This window comes from Cnephaeus nilssonii, assembly GCF_951640355.1.
Source record: "Cnephaeus nilssonii genome assembly, chromosome: 17".
Lineage (NCBI taxonomy): Eukaryota > Metazoa > Chordata > Mammalia > Chiroptera > Vespertilionidae > Cnephaeus > Cnephaeus nilssonii.
Genome location: NC_137088.1, coordinates 53,038,229 through 53,060,493, shown reverse-complemented (window position 1 = coordinate 53,060,493; position 22,265 = coordinate 53,038,229). Strand labels below are relative to the sequence as shown.

Genomic DNA, 22,265 nt, shown 5'->3' with positions numbered 1-22,265 from the left:
ATGCAGCAGCCGCACTTGGCATTGTTGGGCATTAACCATATTCCCAGTAGCCAGAGATTGCACAACAAGACACACCTCTTCCCACATCCACAAAAAAAAAAAAAAAAAAAAAAAAAAAAAAAAAAAATCTTGGAATGGGGAACAGAGAAATCTCAAAATGATCTCTTATGTTCCATCCACGGCCTCATTAGCTCCCCCTTACCTCCCTCACCAATCCATCTCTTTGACAAGATTGTGCAAGGAAGGAGTTAATGAGTACACAGCTTTATTTTCCTTGGACAAGAGATACAAAACAGGCTTAAGGCAGGGCTGTCATCACCCAGCCAGTCTCCAGGGGCTTTACAGGTAATTATTAACTCTTTGTGGCATTCCTTGGGGGGCGGGGGGCTCCATGCTGCAAGCATCTACTAAGATTTTCCATCTGTAGTGTGGATGTGGGCTCTAACATTTTCAGTGTTCACATTCCCGAACACCTTAAAAGGACCTTTAGAAGTGTGTCCCCCGAAGAGTTTGTAAAGCCCCTTGCATCTGAGGTCACAGTGGATCCTCCCTTAACCGTCTTAGCACTCGGGTCAGAAGCACCCCTCTCTTTGCTTCCATGTGAGGAAACGGGGGCTTAGAGAAAGGAGATGAGTGGGCCGAGGTTTCCCGAGGAAGAAGACCTGGCTAGACCCGGGCCTTCCGAGCGCTGCCTGGTGCTCTTCTCGTGCCCCGAACACAATGTAGACCTCTACCTGCGGGCAAGCCCCCTCAGTCCCGCATTCTGTGACGCCACCAGCAGTCGCCACCTGGAACTGGAACAAACCGCCACCATTCAGTCCCCTGGAATTTGTGTTTTTTAAAAAATATCTGTGATCAACCTGCTTTCTTGATATTTTGTCATTTGGTTCTCTCCCCACTTGATCATTTGCGGCCATTTAAATGCTGGGTTCCTCTCTTATAATGGGTTTAAGATGGTTAACTGCTAGGGCTTCTGCATTTAAGACAGACCTGCAGTCACTTTCATCAGGGCTTTAATTTGATGCTGGCCCTGGAGTTTGGTCTCTGGTAGGTTAAAACACACCGGAAAACTGAGAGTGCCTGGATAACCCCTTCAAGGAATAAGTATTCAAAATTACGAAAAGGTCAGTGGAGGAAAGCGAGGCCCTGGAGTGCCCAGATCGACTGCCGCTGTGTGCCGACGAGACCAGGCCCCTTCCCGTAAGCAGGGCCACAGCCGTCCTAGGAACTGGCCGTTGTTCAGGTGCCTCTGATCCTAGGCGGTTGCGACAAGTGAATTCTCCCCTGAGCCTGACATCACTGCGCGAAGCCCGCACTCCTCTCCGTCACAAGCAGGTTGCTAGCGTGCGGGCAAACTTCCATCCATGGTGTGGGGAGCAGACATGACGTCATGGACAGAGGAACTGCCAAGGCTCAGGCGCCCAGGGCCCCCCAGAGTTCCTGGGTTTTGGAATCCTCTTCTCCGGCTACGTGGTAACCAGACCACAGGGGATGCTTGAGACTGTGGGCACACCCTGACCTTGCAGGTTCTCAAATCCTGTCCTCCAGCACTCTCTTGTCCCTAAAAACCATCATACGGGTACACCCACAGCATTTGGAACACATTTGACAAGAAATATCCATTTTACAATACAAAGAGTGGAACAAACCTGAAAGGTGATTGTAAGTCAGCAGCTCAAGTTCAATGAGTTAAATTTCTTTTTTGCTGCATATGCTGTTTCATTGGGGGGGAGGGGCGAAGAGAATGACAGTTTTGTTTAGGGAGAAGTTTCTAGCTATTTGGCATTAAATAAATTACTGTTTGTTGTTCTTCGGCCTGGGAAAATTTAAGAAACACTGATATAGAGAACTTCATAAATTTGGAGTCCTTTAAACTGCATTCCTCTGCTTATTATTATTTTACCAAAAGGCATTACAACAAAGAGATATACTTCTTGTCCAGTTGGAAGGTTTATGTTTATGTGGATTACAAATGAAACACCAAAGCTGGTTAAAGCCCTAGGTAGTCTGGGTCAGGTGCAGTATTTTTCAGATAATGCTTCTTGGGAATCATGTTTGGATTTATTTACACACATATTTGAGCATTGCTTTGGGCATGAATGCTGAGATGATGTGAGAGAGAGAGACAGAGAGAGAGAGAGGGGGGAGGGGAAGGAGGAGGAGGAGGAGGAGAAAGGAGGGAGAGAGAGGAGGGAAGGGAAAAGAGAGGGAGGGGGGGAGGGAGAGAGAGAGAGGGAGATGATGCACCATTATCTGATAGCATAATGAATCAGAAGAAAGGAAAGGAGTAAAAAGAAAGGGAGGAAGAATAAAGAGAAAATAGCAACCTCTTGACTATCAAGCCCAAAACCCGAGTTTGGTTAAAGAAAAGAGGGAAAGTTTGACATCTCAATTAAAGCACCCCCCCCCCCCCCCGGAATGTGTCAAAAATGGAACAAAACCCTTTAAACACTTTGTGCTTTCTCTTCCTGAGAAACGTCTCCCCCTTTGTTTTCATAAAACAGAAGTCAGATTTTATTTGCTGGAGCAAATGTTTTTCAACAGACTCAACTTGCTTAATTTTCCTGACAGTGTGTGCAGTTATGTTAGAAATTTGCATTCTCCTGGGAAGGGACGTGAGACACCAGTAAACCAAAACGGCCAGAGGGGCAGTTATATATATATTTCTGTTCTAATCCCCCCCAACCCCCTTTCACTGTGTATGCCTGTCCCCTCAGCAGGTGCCTGCCTTGCTGTTTCAATGCACTGTCATAACACTTGGTTACTATGTTCCAACCTTACTGTAAACCTCAAAGTTAGAAGCTTTGTAACAATTATTATTTCTTTTTTTACTCTCTTATGAGTACTCCATCTATAGCTTCTTGAAAACTGGCTTTAAAGAAACCTTTGATTTAAACAAGCAAACAAACAAGTAACCCCAGAGCTGCCCTACAACTAACTGGGGCGGCGTGGGTGGGGTGCGGTGGAGGCGGGGGTGGGAGTGCAGCACACAGTCATTTTGGTAATCAAGGACATGGTGCTGGATTTAAGAGGCCAAGAACAAGTCCGGAGCGGAAAGGAGGAAGGCTGTCGCTCCTAAGGAAATAATGAAAGATGCTCCAGTCAGCAGGACCTTTGTCAAGTTTTCAATCTGTGCCTTTGCTCTTAGAAGACACCAGGAACACTGGTGCGGATTTGCTCTAAATCTAAATCTTTGGCCTTGTTTCCAGCCCGGGGAGGAGGAAAGAAACCTTGGGATCAGTAGGCTCCAAGGGGTGGTGGGGTGGGGGGGTGGGGAGCCCGTTATGCTCTTAACCCATTTTCTTTTCTCCCCTAGACCCAGAGGGCAGGCAAACCTTTACCACTCTGCCCGCTTTCTCCTTCTCCACCACGGCCGGCACGTCCCCTTTAAGAGCCGGAGGGCGGCCCTCCCTTTCCCCGCCCCGTCCCCCCGCCCTTCACACCTAGGGTGGGAAAAGACAGCGGGGCGGGCGGCCCGAGAGGCGGGAGGGGCGGGATCTCGGCGGGCGCTCCAACGGTCGCCCAGGCTGGCCGCCGTGGGCTCGGGCAGCCAATGGGCAGGAGGCGGGGCGTGGCGGGGCGCCGTGGCCAAGCATCCAACGTGGGCCGGCCGGGGGCCGCGGGGCGCCGAGCCCGGGTGTGAGGAGGCGAGCGGCGGGGGCGGGGCCTCGGGGCCCGCGGGGCTGGGTCGGCGGGAGGCGAGCGGCTAGCGGCCGATTGTTCGGCGCGAGGGCGGCCGGGCTCTCGCAGCGCAGCGCGGAGGAGCCGTGCGTGGTCCGGGACTGCGCGCTCTGCCCCGAGCCCGGGACAGCGGGGCGCACCGGACCCCGGAGGAGAGCAGGGGCTGCTGCGCGTCCGGCCCGGGTTGCTGCGGGCGTCGGAGCCTCGAGGAAGATGCCCACGGGCGCAGAGCCCGGGCTGCGCGGCTGAGCGCCGTCCTCGCAGCGGCGGCGGCACCTGGCGTGCGCGGGAGCCGGGAGCCGGCCGGCCGGCCGCGCGGCGAGAGGACCGGAGCGTCTGCCGAGCGCCCCTGGCCCGGACCCGTGGGGTTCGCAGCGAGCGCGGGCGCGTCGGCCCGTATGGGCGCGGGGTTCGCGGCCCCCTCCGGGCGCTGCCGGGCAGCCCGGGCGCCGGGGGCCCGCTGAGCGCGGAGTCGCCGCTGAGAGAACTTGCGCCGGTGGCCATGCCCCGGCGCGGAGCCTAGTGCCGAGCGGAGCCCGCGGGCCGCCTGCGCCGCGGCCGTCCCGACCTCGCAGCCCCGCGCCGGAGTCCGCGCTCCAGACAAGATGGCGCAGCCGGTCCGGGGAGCGCTCGGAGCCCCGCGCCGCTCGCCTCGCCTGCTCCCCTGGCTGCTGTGGCTGCTGCTGCTCCGGCCGGAGCCCGCCAGGGCCGCGGGCCGGGCGCCCTGCCCCGCCGCCTGCACTTGCGCCGGGGACTCGCTGGACTGCGGCGGGCGCGGGCTGGCGGCGCTGCCCGGAGACCTGCCCGCCTGGACGCAGAGCCTGTGAGTGCCGCGCACCGCGCTGCCCGCGTCCCGGGCGCTGTCACTTGGGGCTGGGGCCGCGGGAGGCTTCTCCGGGGAGGCTGTGCGGGGTCTGAAGGTGCGTGTGAAGTCGGATGGCCTGGAAAACTTAGCGTGGGTTGCAGTGGGGAGATGGTGCTCAGAGGTTCGGAAGAGAGGAGGGCGGACGTGAGGAGCCTGCAGGAGCAGAGGGTGTGAGTGAGGGTCTGGAGGAGAGAAGAGGGTGCATGCGGGGTCTGGAGGTGAGCGAGCGTGGGTCGGGAGGGCGATCTGGGAGTGAGCGAGCGTGCGTGTCTGGTGTCTGGAGGTGAGAATGTGAATGAGAGTCCGGAGGTGGGTGTTGCTCGTATGTGTGTGGGTGGAGAGTGGGAAACATCTGGAGGGGAGCGTGTGAGGAAGTCTGTCTGTGGGTCTGTTTCTTTTTTCCACTCCTGTAACCCAACTCTTTGGTGCCTGAGCTCCTTGGCCTTCCAGTGGGTAATGAATGAAGGTGACTCTTGGCTCCAGTCTTGCATTTACATTATTTATTAGTGACTTGGCTCACTCCAGGGCAGAAAGCAGCCTTCTCTGGGGGACCCCCCAAGTAAGAGGACCTTGAGAGTTCCTGGAAATCTGTGACTGCTGGGAGTTTGTCTTTTTCTGCTTGGTTGGCATTTTAGGGAACTGTGTTCCAGACCCTTCCTGCCTGTTCCTGTTCCCTGGGCCCCCCTTGGGCTTGGTGATCCAGTGGGGGAGGCCCACCCTAGCATTTCTGCTTTATAAATGGTGCCAGCTACTTCCGGAGAGGGTGTCAGGGATTTGGTTGATTTAAGCAGCTTGTTTCACCCAAAAGAAGCGTTTTCTTCTGTGTTGTCAGGATTTTGGCCTGTAGGACTGAGTGGGACACTTAAAGGAGATTTGACAGGGGGAAAATAGACATTTGTAAACATGGTAGAGGATAACTTTTTAAACGTTTAAACAGTCTGGTCCATGAGTCAAAATCCTGTTCAGTTATCAGTAACTAGCATCTCTATAGACCTGAGTGCCTTCCAGAAAAGCCTGGCTTGAGCAGTCTGCTTTTCAGTTGAGTAATTGGAAATCTTTCCTAGAGCATGGAAGAGGCACAGTGGTAACCTCCGGCATGACACTCGCCGTGTAAAAAAGAGAAACTGGTGGCACAAGTTTTAACCAACACCCGTGGCCTGACCTAAGAAAATGTGGCTGGATATCGGCTGCCGTGGTGGGGAATATGAGGGGTTAATTCCTTTTCTGTGTGAAGATCTTGTACCTCTGAAGATGGGGCCCAGGTTTACCATGGACCACACTACACACTTGTTGGGCGAGCAAGTACTACAGAGTTCTGGAGCTGGGCCCTTCGGTTAGGATTAGATTTTCTCTTCCATATTCTGCAGCTGCTGGGAGTTCAGTGGCTTAGTGAAAACCAGTGGTCACCGTGTGGGTTTTCACTCAGGCAGTGGCCCTGTCAAGTACTGTGAGTACATTGCACTTAGCATTTTATTTAGTCGGGCCGTCTGGGGTATTGTGGCTTTTTTCTTTACATGCTCTTCAGGTGGTTTTTTAAAAAGGTCATGAGGGTAGAATGAGAAGAACTCTTCAGTGTCCACCTGTTGGAAGAGTGATTCCCAGTGCCATGTGCCAGTGGCATTGTGGGGAAGGCGCTTCGTTCACAAGTGGTGACTTCCCTGAGAGAGAGGACAGGGTGTCCTCTCATTTGCACTTTCCCTGTGGTCACAAGATCCACTTTACCTTGCCTTTTAACTTTTTGAGTACATCTACTGGTTGTTTTTTTAAGCATCCTGCTGCCTAGGATGTTTTACATGGCATAAATACCTCTAAAACTGCAGTCTTTTCTCTTTTTTATAAAAAAAATGTTTATTGATTTCAGAGAGGAATGGAGAGGGAAGGAGAGATCAAAACATCATTGATGAGAGAGAATCATTGATTGGCTGCCTCCTACATGCCCACAACTGGAGATCAAGCCGGCACCCATGCATGTGCCCTTGACGGGACTCGAACCTGGGACCCTTCAGTCCACAGGCTGATGCTCTGTCTACTGAGCCAAACTAGCTAGGGCTGCAGTCTTTTCTCTCTTATTCACACATGATGATCCGTAAATACCAAACGGGGTGTTTGGAGCTTCAGTAGACTTGATTGCACTGATGATCGTGTTAACTGATGAGATTTTAAGATCAGTGTGACTGCTGGCTGTACAATTTCAGTACCAAAATGGGGATCCTTTGAAGATTTGGGAAGTTAATATTATTTTTTCTGATTAAAATAATCAGGCTAATATTTTTGTTTCTTTTTTTCTCTATACTTCTGATTTCCCATTTAAATCATTAGTCTTACTCTGAATTTTTCATCAGATATATATATGGTTTATATTACTGGCTGTGATTCAGCAAGACTTCAGGGAGAAAGTTTCTGTATATATTATAATAAAATATGTTGTAGTTCACCAAGTTTATATCCTTTGCGTCTATATTGTATCTAGAAAATGCTTTGACCTAATTTATAACCCCATGAACAAGATTTACTGCAGCTAGTTCAATCAATTTCAGGCTGTGGGTTTGAGACAGAAGGGACCTGTGGCTTTATAGAACTTTTTTGAGGGGGGAGGGTTGGGGCTTTTATAAACAGTGCACCTACTTTGGAGTTGTTCTTAGGCCTAGCATAAGGAAAGTAAAACTTTTTAGTAGTGAAGGTAAGTGCAGTTTGAATAGAAGGAATGGAGTTGTCCTGAGCCTGAGGACAACTTACTCAGCACAATAACTTATAGTTATAGCAGTCGAGCTGTAACTGAGTCTGCCATCCCATTACGTAGGTGAGATTGGCATAGTCCAACCAGCACATTCATAAATGGCACCAAGCACTGCCAAGCCTTATTCTAACTTCCCAGAAACTTAGAAGTTTAACTTCTTAGAATTCAGATATTTGCTTTCTTTGAAATTATTTTTGAGAGCATGGCTTCAGAAACTGTTGAAGAAGTATTAAATACAACATGCCTTAGACTCTTATCTGTGGCACCCCGCAGCACAGGGTTGCGAGCTTAACTGCTCTCGGAGCTACACGATGGCCCGATGGCCCGGGAGGATGGTGACAGGAAGGAAGGGGGCTCTGGGGAAGCACAATTCCCGATTCTCAGTGCGGCAGGAAGACAACCTGGCGTTCAGACGCCAGGACATTCACTACGGACACCAGCTTGGTTAGCCTCTGCCACATGAAGAGGAATGTGTTGGTTTGCCTTTATATTATGTCTCCTTATGTGTTTGTGGTACCAAACCCGGGTGCCTTAAATCGTGGGTTTGGGTATGTCAGTGGCGATTACTTTGGAAAAAACACACAAGCCATGGTCGCCTTTGTAGTTGTGAAGCAAAGAGGGCCTTTGTCTTTCAAATTGTACAGCTGTGCTCCGAGGCCCAGGTGTGCAGGGTGCTGTGAATTAAAACTTTGGAAAATACTTCCCATCCTGTTTATGCAAATTAGATTGAAAATGCAGATGACCAAGTTGTTCAGGAACCCAAACAGGTTCCTGTGTGTGTGCTTTTTAAGAAGTAGATCATTGTCCAGATTGTCCTGAGGTCTTCGTTTCCTCCGGCTTGTTTCGGTTTTCTGTCTCTGTATCATTTAACAAGGACTCAGGAGACAATGAACATCTTCCTCCCTGTCGGATGGGCAAAGGGTGGTTTGGAGCAGCTCGTGGGGAAGTAAGTGGCAGAGGACCTCTGAAAGGGGAGAGGCTCGCACTGTTCTGCTTTAGCTGGAGCTCCCAGGCCTCTGGCGCCAAGTCTCAGAAGCATGGCCGTGCCTCTCCGGGAACACCTGTGGGTAGCCAGTTCCCCGACACCTTTTTCTGAGGAAGGGGAAGCCTCTGGCAAACGAAATTGGTTGCCTTGAGAGAAAGTCCCCCTGACATGAAATCACAGCCATAGAATCTAATCTTTGAGTGCTCAGACACCCCCCCCCCCCCCCCCCCCCCCCCGCTGTGCTGGCAGTGTCCCTCTGGCCTTTAGGCTGTCAGAGCTGTTCTTGCCTCCTTTTCAAGGGACGGTTTTAAACAGAAGTGTGTTCATCTCTTTCCATAATTACATTTGATTTGTTAATGCATTGTTGGCAGTAATACTTCACCTTAAGAAAGATGAAGACACAGCTGGTTCCTAGGGGACGTCCCAGTGTGGGGCATCCCAGCTCTTCTCCTCAGGCGGGAGGGTCCCCTGCAGTGTTAATGCCTTTGCCCGGGTTCCCCACGCAGCCTTCCCTGAGCAGTGGAATGGCCTCTGGCTGACCTTTCTTTCCCTCAGACACATGCTCACAATGAAAGCCCCCCCCACCCCACCCCCCCATTCTGCAGAGGTGTCTCCTTGGTGCAAAGTCTTTTCAGCACCCTCTCTCTCAGGGTGGACAGGAATGCGAGAGAGCCAGGAGGGTTTTGAGTGACTTAACATTGCACCTGGACCAATTTTGTGCACCTGCTAAAGCCCTGCAGATCTGTTAGCAGGAAGGCGGAAGGAGGTTGTTTAAAATAGCCTCTGGTTATTTTAAAAGTGATATTCACAGGCAAAGGCATCTAGAAAAGGGACTCGTTGAATTGAAAGTCACTATAAGCAATAAGGAATATTGGTTGTCCCAGGACTTTTTAATTCTTTTTTTTGTTTGTTTGTTTGTTTAAAACTCAGAGATTCCTCTGACATACCACATAAGTTGAACTACTTTAAGCTTCATGAGCAAGCCTGATTTTCAATTCTTTGAATGAGCTTGGTGACATTTACTCACTGGGGACTTCCCCCTCCTCAATTTGAAACCCTGCAATTTGAAACCCTGGGGGTCTTTTAAAAGCAACAGGACTCGGGCTGTGTTAATATTCAGAGCTGTTTACAATGGATGCAGTTTCAAAGGCAGAAGGCGGTGCCCTGAGACCAGAGGGAGGAGGGGTGGAGGAAACATTCCCAGCCAGAGGAGGAGAAGTATCTAAAAATCCCCAATGTTCCCTGTCCTGTGGGAAATTCAGGAACTGTTAGTGGTTTTTTTTATGACTTAAGCATGACATTGAGGCAGTGGGGCCCAGTCAGTCTACCTCCTGGCTTCTGCCCCTGTTGCGTGTCAGTAATGTGCTGGTCTCCTACTTTTATTTCGGGTGGGGCGGCGGGGGTGGGGGGGAGTGTGGGAGTTGGTAAGCAGCTCAGATCTGCTGTCATCTCTCCATGCAGAGAAGTAGGACTTGGATTACCAGAGGTTAAAATTTCCACAATAGTTGACTTGCTTGGAACCTGCACTTATTTCTTGTGTAACTGCAGAGAGTAGCATAGCTGTCCAGGCTTACCAGTTAATTGGCCAATTCTATGACAGGCTGAGAAATGTTCTAGTGAAGAACTTGGTACATCTATTCCTTGTCATTAAGCAAAATGCATGGATAAAGACTGTATAAAAAATGAAAATTGTGGTTTGTATAAGGTCCAATTGGGGTTGCCAATTTATATCTTGTTTTTTGTTTGTTTGTTTCTTTGGAGGGCTATGCTTATGTATTTTTCTTATCCAAAAGCTTTATGGTTTATATGTTGATATACTGTTACGTTTTATATAATTTAATACTTTATATGTGGTTTCTATCCAAATACCTTATACATTGTCTTCTGAAACACAAGCCATAAACCTAGTCTGTTTATAAAAGTCACCATATTTTCTAAAACACCTGTTATCCATTTCCCTGTGTCCTTCCTGCTGTTCTTGTCAGTGTCCTCTACATGGGCATTTGCTGCCCAGCTGTACCCACGTCTTGCTTTGGGTTACTGATGGGCAAAGAATGGGTGAGGGTGAGGCTTTCTTCGCCTTTATTCTGTTAAATTGGGGATGTTCTCATCAGTGATCACACGGGGTGCACACCCTTCACTAGCAGTAGTGATGAAGAATTGAAAATTATTTCTAGGGCCCATTCCTGGCCCCACCACCCTGGAGCGATGTGTGTGATTGGGGGCAGAACCCTTTCCTGTGTTTCTTAAAAGGGAATCATAATATTCTGCCTTAACAGCTGCTGGGAGGACAAAGTTAGAATGACACATGTTTAGCCCAGTTCCACAGTGTGGGTTGGTCACTGCTGATGACTCCAGAGCACAGTTTGAAAGTTAGGGCCTCAGTAGATCAAATTATGCATCCTCTCTCATGGCCAGTCTCTCCGAGGCTTCCTGGTGACAAAGGCTTTCCTGGGGAAAGTTTACTTTCCTGACATGAAGGCTTCTTTTGGGCTGGGCAGGGTGGCAGGGCTTACGCCCACAAGCAGCCTTCGTGAACCATACGGCTTTTGGTGATATGTATAGAGAGGAACAGTGAAACTTCCTGTGCCCTTGGGAGGCTCAGATGGACATGTGGGAAGCTATCAACAGTTGCAACAAATTACACAATTAGCAAAAATTATGGAGGTGGTTTATAAATGTATTCCAGTTGCACAAATACTTTTATTAGCATTATCCTTTTGGGAGTTGGGTGTGGGAACGAGGCAGGGAAGTGAGAGGCCCTTAAACTAATAATTTTATCCTATTATTTCCCAGGGGTTCATTGAAACTGAGCCTGACCGAGATGCAAGTAACTCCTCTCTGTCAATAGCTCCGAAAAATGCAGGTGTGCTCCTCCAAACCTGGGTTAGGTTACAGGCTGTGGCGGCTAAACCCCGCACTGTGCCCACTTCTCTTTGGAAATATTTGAGGGAGGAGGAGGTGTGAGCGGGGGCGACTGTTGGCTTGTAAGCAGAGAGCTGGAGAGCTCTGACATTTTTCTTTTGTTTTGGTTTTCTTGCAGTCCCAAGGTAACTTTTAGGGGACCAGGCAGTGAGCACAGAGTCATTTGAGGAATTGGGCCAGGGTGCCACCTGAAGAGCCATGTGCCCTGGCTCCTCTGAGTCCCTTCCTCAGAGCATGGCCACAGCTCACAGCCCTGCCCACATGAACAGCTCCGATTGTTAGCGTCTTTCCTGTTTAATTGAGCACAACCGGTAAAGCTCATTGTGCGAACAACCAACCCGTTCATCCCTGAAAGTCTAGCACATCTTGGTTTCCTTATGAACCAGGATGCAGGTTCCAATCACGGCCTGTTCAGTTTGTTTTGGCAAAAGGTGCCAGTCAGAGAGTTTAAAGAAAGCATGGCCTCTTTTTAAGCACTCTGCATTGATTAGTCTACATTTTTATCGTGAACAGTTCTCTAATCTTCCAAGATGTGCAAGTATTTTTTTCTCAAGGTCTCACATTATTAGTAAGAAATGATTGAAATGAGGGTCTAACCTGCAAGCAGAATTAGCTGGTTATTGAGAAACAAAGTGGAGATAATAGGTTTTTTTTATCTGATTAAAAAAAAAGAATCTCGCAACTTCATCTTCTAAGGCTCCATTGTGTAGCATTTAGCAGGTGTCCCCCCACCCCCTTCCTTTCCATTGCTTCTTCCACCAAATTACAATTTGCCCTTCAAATAATTTGCCCCTTCCTCGGACAGAATATACATTGCACTGACAATTCCTTCTCACTGGGTTACCTACTTGATGGTAGCCTGTTAGACACCTGAGAAGGATTGAGCCTTTGAACTGGGGGACAGGTAATCTCGCTTTAGTTCCAGATCTTGTATTTGCAGTGCTCTGCATGTGGAAGCATTCGCACCTCGAGTCTTAGCACTTTGGGGGGGAATGAAAAGAAATCCGCGGGCTGGGCTCTGCCTGGGCTGTGACAGCTGCCGCTGCTGGGAGGCCAGCTGTTGGGGATAGAGCATCTTTCTCTGGTGAGGAGAAGATCTGGAAAATCTGATTTAAAACAAAATTCTAAATTAAGGACCATTAATTAGATGTGCAGCCAGCTACTTGAGTAAACTCTGTTAATATGGGACGTTGCTTCGTTTCTTATCTTTTACTATGGGGATAACAGACATCTACACAAGTGGACAGAATAATGAACTCTATGTACCATCCCCCAGCTTTTAGGAATCAACCCTCGGCTCCTCTTGTTTGATCTACACCCTAATACACCTACACCTCCATTTTTCTGGACTTCCAAGCATATAGTTTTATTTTTAAATGTATATGGTTTTTAAAAAAATAAATTAACAGCTTTATGAGTTATAAATCATTTATCATACAGTTCACTAAAGGATGTTTTAAGAAATGTGAATTTGAACTTTTTGGAAAAAAAAATAAGCTTCTAAGTGTTTTTTGCAAAGGGAATTTTGGTAAGCAATACACTTACAGAATGTTTCCTGAGCACCTATGGCGTGCACTCTTGATTTATGTTCTCAGAGTACAGTTTTTTCACTTCGGGAGGGGCTGAGGGAGTTCTTTTGTTCTGGAGCCTTTGCACAGACCCTGTGGTTCTGATGGACTCTCTCCCACAGCTCTTAATTGGGAGACTTCTACTGTGCTATTAATCTTTGATTGGAATCCATTAGTGAACACACATAATTACGAAGGGGTCATTTAAAAACTGATTTTTCAGATATTGTTACTTAATAGAGGGATAATTAGCCATTGGTTGTAGTTAAGTCCTGAGTCTGAATTGAGTTAACTATTGTTTACTTTGCAAGGCCGACCCTCCAGCTGTGGCTACTTGAGGCTGCTTTAAATAGAGTCTGAGGCACTCTGTAAGAAAGTCCTCAAAAAGCAAAGAACTGGGTTCCTGGAACCCTCTGTGCTTGATTTAAACTTCACACAGATTTGAAAATGCTTTTCTTCAAGTAGCTGCAGGATGGTTTTGTCTGTTTTGTTTAATTTCTCCACAGCCTGTTACTTTGTTGGTTAGGACCCCTTTTAGAATAGATTTCATGATGGCTCCAGCTTAATGAGGAATGATCACGTGTCATCCAAGTTCCATTCACTTGAGCCTAGTTTATAGAATGATTTCCATATTCTATTTGTGAAAATCTAATTTCACATAGATTATTGAGTGTCCAGTGGTTTTAAAAGCTGCCCAACATGGTCAGGTTCAACTTATGGCTATATTAAGCTTAATTATGTTTATGTGATATTTAATTAGATACCATCTTACAGTAGATTCTATGTTTAGAAAAGTGGAAGCACATGCCAAAGGGCTTAAAAAATTTATGGGGGGGGGCAAACTTACAATTGAGAAATTCCAGCTAGGAATTTAAGTTCTGTTTTGCAAATTGGGAGAACTTCATTCTTCATTTGATTTCAGCAGTGAGGTCAGCTCCATGCATCTTACCTACATTTTAGTTTTCATTAAAACATTTTTTTGTGTGTCTGATTTTCTCCCTCCACCTGGGCTGGCGAGTTTCTGGCACACGAGCTCCTAGTGCTGGCAAAGCCCGCAAGCAGCCAGAGGAGCTCATTGCTCCCTGGGAGGGGGTTGTTGATGCAAGAAATGATGGATGCTGCCGCTGCCGCCAGAGTGGGACGGGGTTTCCTTCCGAGCTGAGTTTGGAGGAGAGGAGATCCAGAAAGCAAACTAAAATGTTTTGCAGCTATTAAGGTTTGCCCCATCCCAGATTCCTCTGGATGTTTTCTCAGATTTGGTGTCTGTGTAGGACTCGGCCACGGTGGTTTGGCATCATCTAGGGGTGTGCTTTGCCCAAGAGAAAAATCAGGAACTCTTCTATGGAGATTTTTGGATTCTTTCACAAGTTCACTTGAAACAGTACTTAGAAATGATTAAATTATATTCAATTCCAGACTGTCTTAAAATAAAGACTGGTAAATATTATTTATTTTTTGGGGGGTGTCTAGGGAACTTGATTATATGTGAGGTCTTAGAGCTCAGTTCATCCTTCTGGGCAGAAAGGAGCCCACATTTTCATTACATTTTTAAAGAGTTCTTGACCAAACAGGAATAAAACTACTGGCTTAAAAAGGAAAAAGTATTTTCTTTAAGCTACGAAGGGGAGAATGTGGTAGGATGGGAAAAGAGCCCATGGCTAGGTCAAGAGACCTTTGGGTTTTGTTTGGCAATGTGACTTTGGGTTAAGCAGTTAATTTCCTTTCTGTAAAGGGCTGTGTGACTTCCAAGACTCCTCGTGTTCAGGTTTTATGATTTTATCCCAATTGAAGCAAAGAAGGAATACACTTACTACTCATTGGATGGTAAGAATTAGTAAATGGGTCTGTATGTGTAGAATACTTACTTAAAAATAACTTTTGAGTGGTCAGTGCTTCTGAGTGGAATCTTCAGGTGAATGCCCTGGGCAGCACAGGGACAGGGGGGTGTGGGGGACTCTCAGGGAGAAAGTACTCCATGGATTTCTTTCTTTGATGGTGCCTCCTTTCCCCTCTGGCCCAAAGAATACTGTGAAAACGGCTGCAAACCTACTTTAGAGCCTTGATTTCCTTTGTAAGAATTGACGAAGGGCACATTTTCCCAGAGTCGCCTGTCTCTGCCTTTCTTAGGGCCACTGCCGGCAGCATCCCTCCAGCAGGCCTGCAGTGCATGGTCGGGATGAGGCAGTTGTTGGTGATGCCCATAAACTGCCTTGAGTGACTGGGTGGCCCCGTAACAGATTCAGTAGTGATCCCCGAAGGAAGGGCAGCTGCACACCTTGCTGTGTGTCTCCCTGAGCTGGCTCTCACCTTTGACTGTGTGCAGGAGCAGGGCAGATTTCAGAGTAGCTTGCAGCCCTTTACCCCGGAGATCTTTCGTGTCTACCTTTCATGGTGGCAACTCTACAGCTTAATGTGTGCAGTCCAGTGGCTTGGTTGATCCAATTTTGGTCTTTTTGGGGTATCAAATTTTTACCACATCTGTCCTTCTACCTGGGTTTTCATTGGTTTCCTCTTGGTCAAACACTGTTTTAGTGAAAATCATGCTCCCTATCATAACTGGACTCCTTAAAAGACTTGATCTATCCCGCTGACTAGAAGCCATTATTTTGTGTTCTGAATAGCCACCTTTCTCTTTCTCCCACGTGGAGTTTGTTCATGCCTTCAGTGGGATTTATTGGGCTTTTCTCTTCCTTCCGCATTCTTTGTCATGTAAATTTCCATAAGGTGGAACCTTTGGATTTTTTCTCTCTTTTTTTTTAGAACAAATTCTTGGAATTTGGAGCCTGGTTTGGGGATACAGCTAGAATGCAGTGAAATAAGAGGCACACTTAGTGGTTTGGAATTTCTTGACAGGAAGTTTAACAGGAATTAGAAACTAATTTAGGACTAAAGCAAATAGTCCAAAGAACTAGACTTTTTTTCTTTTTTAAAATTCTCCCTTCAAGACCTAAAGATGGCCTTTTCCCATGTACTTTCCCAGATCAAAATAGGCCCAACAGCCCTCCGCCCTCCTAGAGCCTCTGTCAGTGTCAGGCACTCTCTCTGTTACGCACTTGCCCCATTCTGGGGATTGTTTTTTTAATCTAATCCTCTCCTGGAGGATTGTCAGTCTGTCTGGTTAGGTAACTTTTCACAGATCTGTCTTTTCTCTCCACTTAGACTTGAAAGCAGCAGGATTGTTCAGTTTCATGTACCTGAGAATCCCTTGCTAATGATTTGTTTATTGCCTGTGACTTTGCTTCCTGGTACTTTTTTTCTGTGTTAGAAACAATCCCACACTTTTCTTCCTTTCCCTAAGGAGTTCCGAGGTTTGCTCCTCAAGTGTGATTCCCTCTCTGGACCCGTGTGGAGGACTTAAACGTGTTTTGGAACTTAGATATCAGGAGTAAAGGGGCATCTTCTTTGTGCTCAGGACCTGTGTTGCCGTGCCGAGCCAGGGATGGTGAAGGGATGACTTCAGAGGCTTTCTTCAGTCCCCGGTGCTCCGTGCAGGGCTGGCCTTCCTGAGAAGGTTAGCTGCTGCATTGTCTGAGGTTATATGTCAAAGAGAACTTTTGCAGAGAATATTTTACCCAAAACAGAAATTATGGATGGTCTTCCCTTCCTTTCCCTTTTCTCTCCTTATTTTCTACTTTCTGCTTGAGAACCACTTCAAAGAGTCAGATGTGTTGGTGCCAGACGCCAGGCAGTTATTGTTAAAAGAACTTGGAAATATAATTGAAAACAAACTTTGTTGAGAAAAGCCGATCTAGGCGAGCTCTTACTTTGAGGGAGTGGAGGGTTCCAAGTCTTCCCTCTATTTGGAGCTGATGTCTCTGAACACTTGTTCTGTGAGATGAATCATCTGTGAATTCTGCATCTGGGAGTTATAGATTGGGAAATGACATTCTTTTAAATGTAGAAGAAACACAAAAGCTTAAAGTTACAGTGTAGTTGGAAAATTCTAGTCAGACTTTTAAAAAATGAGCATTAAGGTAAAATTGGCCGAATAATTGGATTGAGATTATGATACTGAAAATAGACATGTCCATGTATGGGAAGCAGTGTGACAGCCACACTTACCTAATGAGGACCCCCTCCCCTTTGTTTTGGGACAGATTACATTTAAACACTTTTCATACATATTAAATAATCGGAATCATTAGAACTTAGTTAAAGCAAGTAGGACTTGCGAGTCTGAATTTATTTTAGCGTTTGTCTTGAACTCTTCAAATAAGTTCAAGTTGTTAACCAGGGAAGAGCCCAGAAGAGTGCAGTGTGCAAGGGTCTCCTGGGAAGGGAAGGCTGTGTCCCTGACCTCGGCAGAGCCCCACTTCCTTCTGCGGCGTGGTGACGGGGTCGCGGTGGGCATGAAGCAGTCATACTTGAGGTGGCACAGTGGCTCTGGAGCCTGGTTTCCTGGGTGACCTTGGGCAATTGAATCAGCTTCCCTCCGACTCAGTTTCCTCTTATGTTCAAAGGATAATTGAAGTGTCCACCTCGCTAAACTTGTTATGAGGACAACATTGAAATACTTTTTAATATTTAGAAGAGGGCCCAATACACAGCAGAAGGCTGAGGAAGGTTAGTTATTCTGATAAGTTTAGCGGTAATGGCAGTTCATCTTTTTGCAGCAGTGCCCATGTACATTAACTAATTTAATTATCATCTTTATGAAATATATCACTTCCATATTGTACATGAGGCCAGAGGGGTGACTAGCTTGCACAGGGTCTAGCACTTGTCAGAGTTAACCCCCCAACCTGACTCGGCAGGATGTACTTGGAAAGAACGCTGCAAGACTAGTACTGTCTGCCTTCTGTGTTTGACTTGCTTCTCCTGCACGTTTGTGAGCTCCCTGAGGCCCGTGGTTGGCCCTCCAGCTCTCCGGTGGGCTGCAGTACCTGCTCGTGGGGCAGCTCCCAACGGCGTCCTCGTGGCACCTTGCGGAGCACGCGTCCTCAGGGGCAGGCTGGTGTGTCAGAACCCATTTTTGGTGTGCCCCTTTGGCGAAGGGGGTGATGGCATATGTCTCTCCATCTGTTGTTTATTGTTTCTGTTAGGTTGTGGTTTGTGTTCCTGCTCCATGTTTCTTTGGTTTCTGGAGCAACTGCGAATATTATATGCTTGGGGATCAGGAAAAGTAAACTATTTATAAACAGTAAAGTATCCTTGGGTTTGGAAAGTGTTTTTCTCAAATGCCTGTGTATTTGGTGGCTTTATTATAATCTTACCCATGTAGCCTTAGTTTGAGGATTGAGGCACATTTAAAAGATGGGCGAATCCTAGGCTGGCCTTGTGTAACCCGCTTACAGACAGCCTTGGCGATAAGGCCTGGTGTTAACGCTGACCTGACTTGGTGTATTTTTAACTCCAGAACATATAAACAGTTTAGCCTGCTGATGGAGTTCATGCTGCCTGAAATCCTGGACATGCCTTGGGCTGTGTGGCCCTGGGAGGTGGATGTGGTCCTGGGAGGCGGCTATGGCAAGTGACCCATTGCCCCCACCTTTCATTTAAAAAAGGACCCCAGCAGAGATAGATGAAAGGAAGAACAGTGAAACTCATCAGTGATTCTGCATGGTGCATTTATGTTCAGTTTTTCTTCCACACTATTTCTGTTTGTTCTGTAGACTTTCAGGGGAATGCAGAGCTTTTTACTCACATCTGTTCTGCTTCCCTGTTAGCCTCAGGGGTCTTTGCAGAGTCACTAGTTGAACACATGACTCCCATTGCCCAAAGTTCTGGCTGCCCAGCCACCTCTCCACCTTCATCATTCCTTCCTGGCTGGCTCCGTGTGCCCTGGCGACAATGCGGGACCTTTTTCTAGGTGCTTATAACTAACACTGTGCAGGTCACATGTCCCTTACATCCTGTCCCCTCTGCCTGAAGCAATGCTCTTCCTCTGTGCCTTGCAGACTCCTACTCATCCCCCTTCAAGGTCTCTTCCCCTGGAACCTGTGCTGACCTTCCTGGGTTAGATTCTTGCCTGAGGACTGCAGTCCTTTATACAAGTTTCATATGATATATGGTTATTGTCTGTTGCCTGGTTAGTCCGTAAGCTCCCTGAAGGCAGGGACTGGCTTTGTTTCTGATCCACCATTGTATTCCCAGAATCTAGCACAAAGCCTAGGACCCTTCGTTGCCAGTATAGATACCGAAGTAGATAGAGCTATTGGTATTCATTCTGTGTGTTCCTATAAATCCTATAGAAATACCTTTCCATGACATTTTGGATAATTCGGGCCTCCCAGGGGCTCACCTGTTTGTAAATTTCCTAAATGTGCCTCGTCTGTTTGATAGTTTCCTCCACTCCCCACCAAATACTCGTGTTGAGAAAGGTAGAAGAATGGAAAGGCAGGAAGAAGCAGCAAATAGAATGGGTGGTCTTTTCAGTCCCTCTGTTGTGGGAAGGTGGCTTTTAAATCCTGCATCCAAGTATTGTGTTGTCACTGACCCTCCTTTCCAGCTGAAGCACGTGACCTGTATCCCACAGGGTCCCGGCATCGCTTCCCTTCTGGACCTCAGAGGCCGTCCTGGCAGGTGGGCGGCCGGACAGCTCTCCTCTGTGTTGTGTTGGGTGGGGGGAGCCCACGGTGCGTTTCCCAACTGTGACATGGCTCTCATCTGCTCTTTGCTGGAGCCGATGTTTGGAGTCTGCTTTTCCAGAGTTGACACTGCAGGGGAGAGTTGCTTCTTGCACAGACTGGGGCTGTCTAGACACCCTTCCCTTGTGGTTATTCTGCTCAGTTTATGCTGAGCTCTGGCCAGGCAGCTGGTTTGGGTTGCTTGGCTCTTCGTTATTTTGCTTAGTCCTCTACTTTGACAAGGAGGGTGACCAGGCACGGTTGTTTTTCTCCCTCGATGCTGGCAGGGCACGCTGTAAGAACACCACGGGCAGGTTACCACGCCCACGGTGGTGCAGTCCCAACTAGCAGCTTAGATTCACAGAAACTTCCACAGCAGAAGACTTTGGGCAGATGGATTTCTGAACCTGGCTCCTTTTGGCGTGGACTTCAGGCATAGACCTCACGTGTGGGCAGTCTCCTGGAGATGCTAGCGAGAGGCAGTGGGAAGTTCTGCCTCCTGGTATTTTAATGGTCTTGGGCTGTGTTCTGTAGGGAGGCCCTCCCTTGTGTACCCAGTAAGCTGTGATGGTTGAGGAGGTTGACTTTATGTTAAAGGGGTTTTGCGTTGTTGACCTGTTTGCCTAGTAACCATGCCTTTATTTTAATTACTTTTAATTTTCTGGTAGACATGTTTATTGAATAAAGAGGAAACCACAAAAGAAGAAAGAATAATTGATCTCATTATTCAGTGATAAACATTATTACTTTGTTGTGTAAATTTCCAGTAATGTCTGTCGTTGAATACCTGTTTTGAGTTAATATTGTTTAAACAAAATTAAGGTTGCTATTCATTTGTAATTTTGCTTGTAAAAGTTCTTAATTGAGGCATAATTAATATACAACATTATATTAGTTTCAGGTATACAATATAATATCTGCTTTTTTATAAACTGTTAAAGCGTGAGTATTTTCTTCAACTTTAAACATTTTTAAAAAATACAGTGTAAGTCATAATTAAACTTCCTCTGATATTGGGCATTTAAGTTTTTATAAACTGAGATAAACATCCTTATACATATATGTTTATACATTTGTTTCCTTAGGATGAGTTACTGAATCCACATTGCTTTGGGTATGCAAATTCTTAAGATTTGACACCACTGCTCCTAAGGGGCCACTAATTTCTGTTGAAATTGTGCCCATTTCCTCCACACCCTCACAAACATTAGATCCTTTTTTTTTTTTCTGTAATGGTACACCAATTTAATACATGAAAATTGCATTGACTTATTTTAATCTGCATTTCATTTTTTAATTTATTTTTCTGATGCTTAGTTAGGCACATAAATTATCTTAGTGCCCTCAACTGTGAACTGCGGGCTTGAACACAAATATGTATCCCTAATACAAGAGAGGGTGTATTTCTGAGAGGAGGGATCAGAGCCAGCCTGTGTACCCCAGCGCCCCTGCCTACAGCTGGTAGGCATCAGAGCCGATGAGCGTGGTGGAACCCCTCAGGAACAGCTTCCAGCAAATGGAAATTATTTTAATACAAATTGATGTGGTTTTTCTGTCAAACCTACTTGGAGCATAAACAGAGTTGGACTGGAAGCTGCTTCCCTTCTAAGAAGGAGTGTGTTTGGAATGTGGCTTTCAGCAAAGTAAACATGGTCTTGAAAGTAAGTTGTCATTGTGGGTCTGATCTGGAAAGTAAGAGTAGTGAACTCTCCAGGCTCAGTCCCACTGGCTCAGGCCTTCATTTGTCTCCCTGCCTGCTGCCAGGGCACTGCTTCCTGTAAAGGTTTTAAAGTTGAGGATGAACTTGGGGTGGAAAGAGTTAAAGGGAAAGAAGTGCCCAGTCAATTTCTGTGGTAAGATAAACATTTTAATCTTAACCTCTTTGCCACGGAGGAATATCAAAAACATCTTGTGAAATACTTAACTCTGTGTGTGTGGACTTGTACAGACTGTCTGATCTCTGCATCTTGGAATTCTTTGTCAGTTGCAAGGTGGTTCCCCACCCTAGGGACAATGTCAGCTTTATTAAATTGGTCGCAGCCCCCCCCCCCCCCAAGGCAAAACAATGCTTTTAATGTTCTGATTATATATTAACGAACAACCAGGCCAAGGAACACTTGCCAAGAAAGCTACAAAGTGAGAAAGCCACCAATATCAGAGTGAACTTTGCACTCTGAAAGTGTGAATGATGTTGGGTAAAAGAAGTTTATTGCATAAGGGGAGCAGCTGGAATCCCTTTGATGTTGGTTAGCATCCTGGCCCCATTAGACTTTCGGACTTCCCAGTTAACTACGTCTTTGCTGGTGAAGGTAGCACCTGGTACCTGGGTCGGGGGTGTGTGTGGGGGGAAGCACCTGCTCTGGTGCCGGAAGGACCGACATACCTGTGGGGGAGGGTGGGGTGCATTGGCCAGTTATACCTGCTTTTGATCCACCTCAGCCAACTTTAATCTAAAAGGGAAACCACTCTCCCAATTTTTCCTCAGGAGGGACTTTTCCAGAAACAGCTTGCTATTCTAAAATCTGCCTGCCCCAACCACAGAAAGGGTTTAGATCTTAATCAGTTGACCTTACGCTTAATGTAACTAATTTATTCTCTCGCCATTGTGGTGACATTGCCGCCTGCCTTTTGGCTTGTTCTTAATTTTTGAATGGCTAGCCATTGGGAACCCTGCTTTCCACAGCCATATTAAATAATCACTCAAAAGAAGAAAAAACTACTCCTTCGAAATCCTGAGAATTTTGTTTTCTGCAAGAGGATCAACTCCAGCTGAGGTTTTCCCCTGCGGATGGGTTGGTGGGCAGAGCGAGTGGAGGAGTTAGGAAGCCGGAAGGAGTGGATTGCCAGCGCGGCATTTTTGAAGGTGGGATCATGGGTTTAGCGTCCGAAATGTGGGTATTTTGTCTGCTCCCCACTTCATTTATCTACTAGCAGAGAA

General features: G+C 47.0%; 1 protein-coding gene across 3 annotated transcripts in view; it reads left to right on the top strand.

The window, feature by feature from the left end:
• The first annotated feature begins 3,673 nt into the window (after positions 1-3,673).
• The window catches only part of LRIG1 (leucine rich repeats and immunoglobulin like domains 1), a 107,965-nt gene continuing 89,373 nt past the window's right edge, over positions 3,674-22,265 (top strand). For all 3 annotated transcript variants that reach the window (XM_079795778.1, XM_079795777.1, XM_079795776.1), the window contains exon 1: positions 3,674-4,504. In XM_079795778.1, coding sequence (XP_079651904.1) covers positions 4,287-4,504 — 218 coding nt within the window. In that variant the 5' untranslated portion in view covers positions 3,674-4,286. The remainder of the gene's footprint in view (positions 4,505-22,265) is intronic.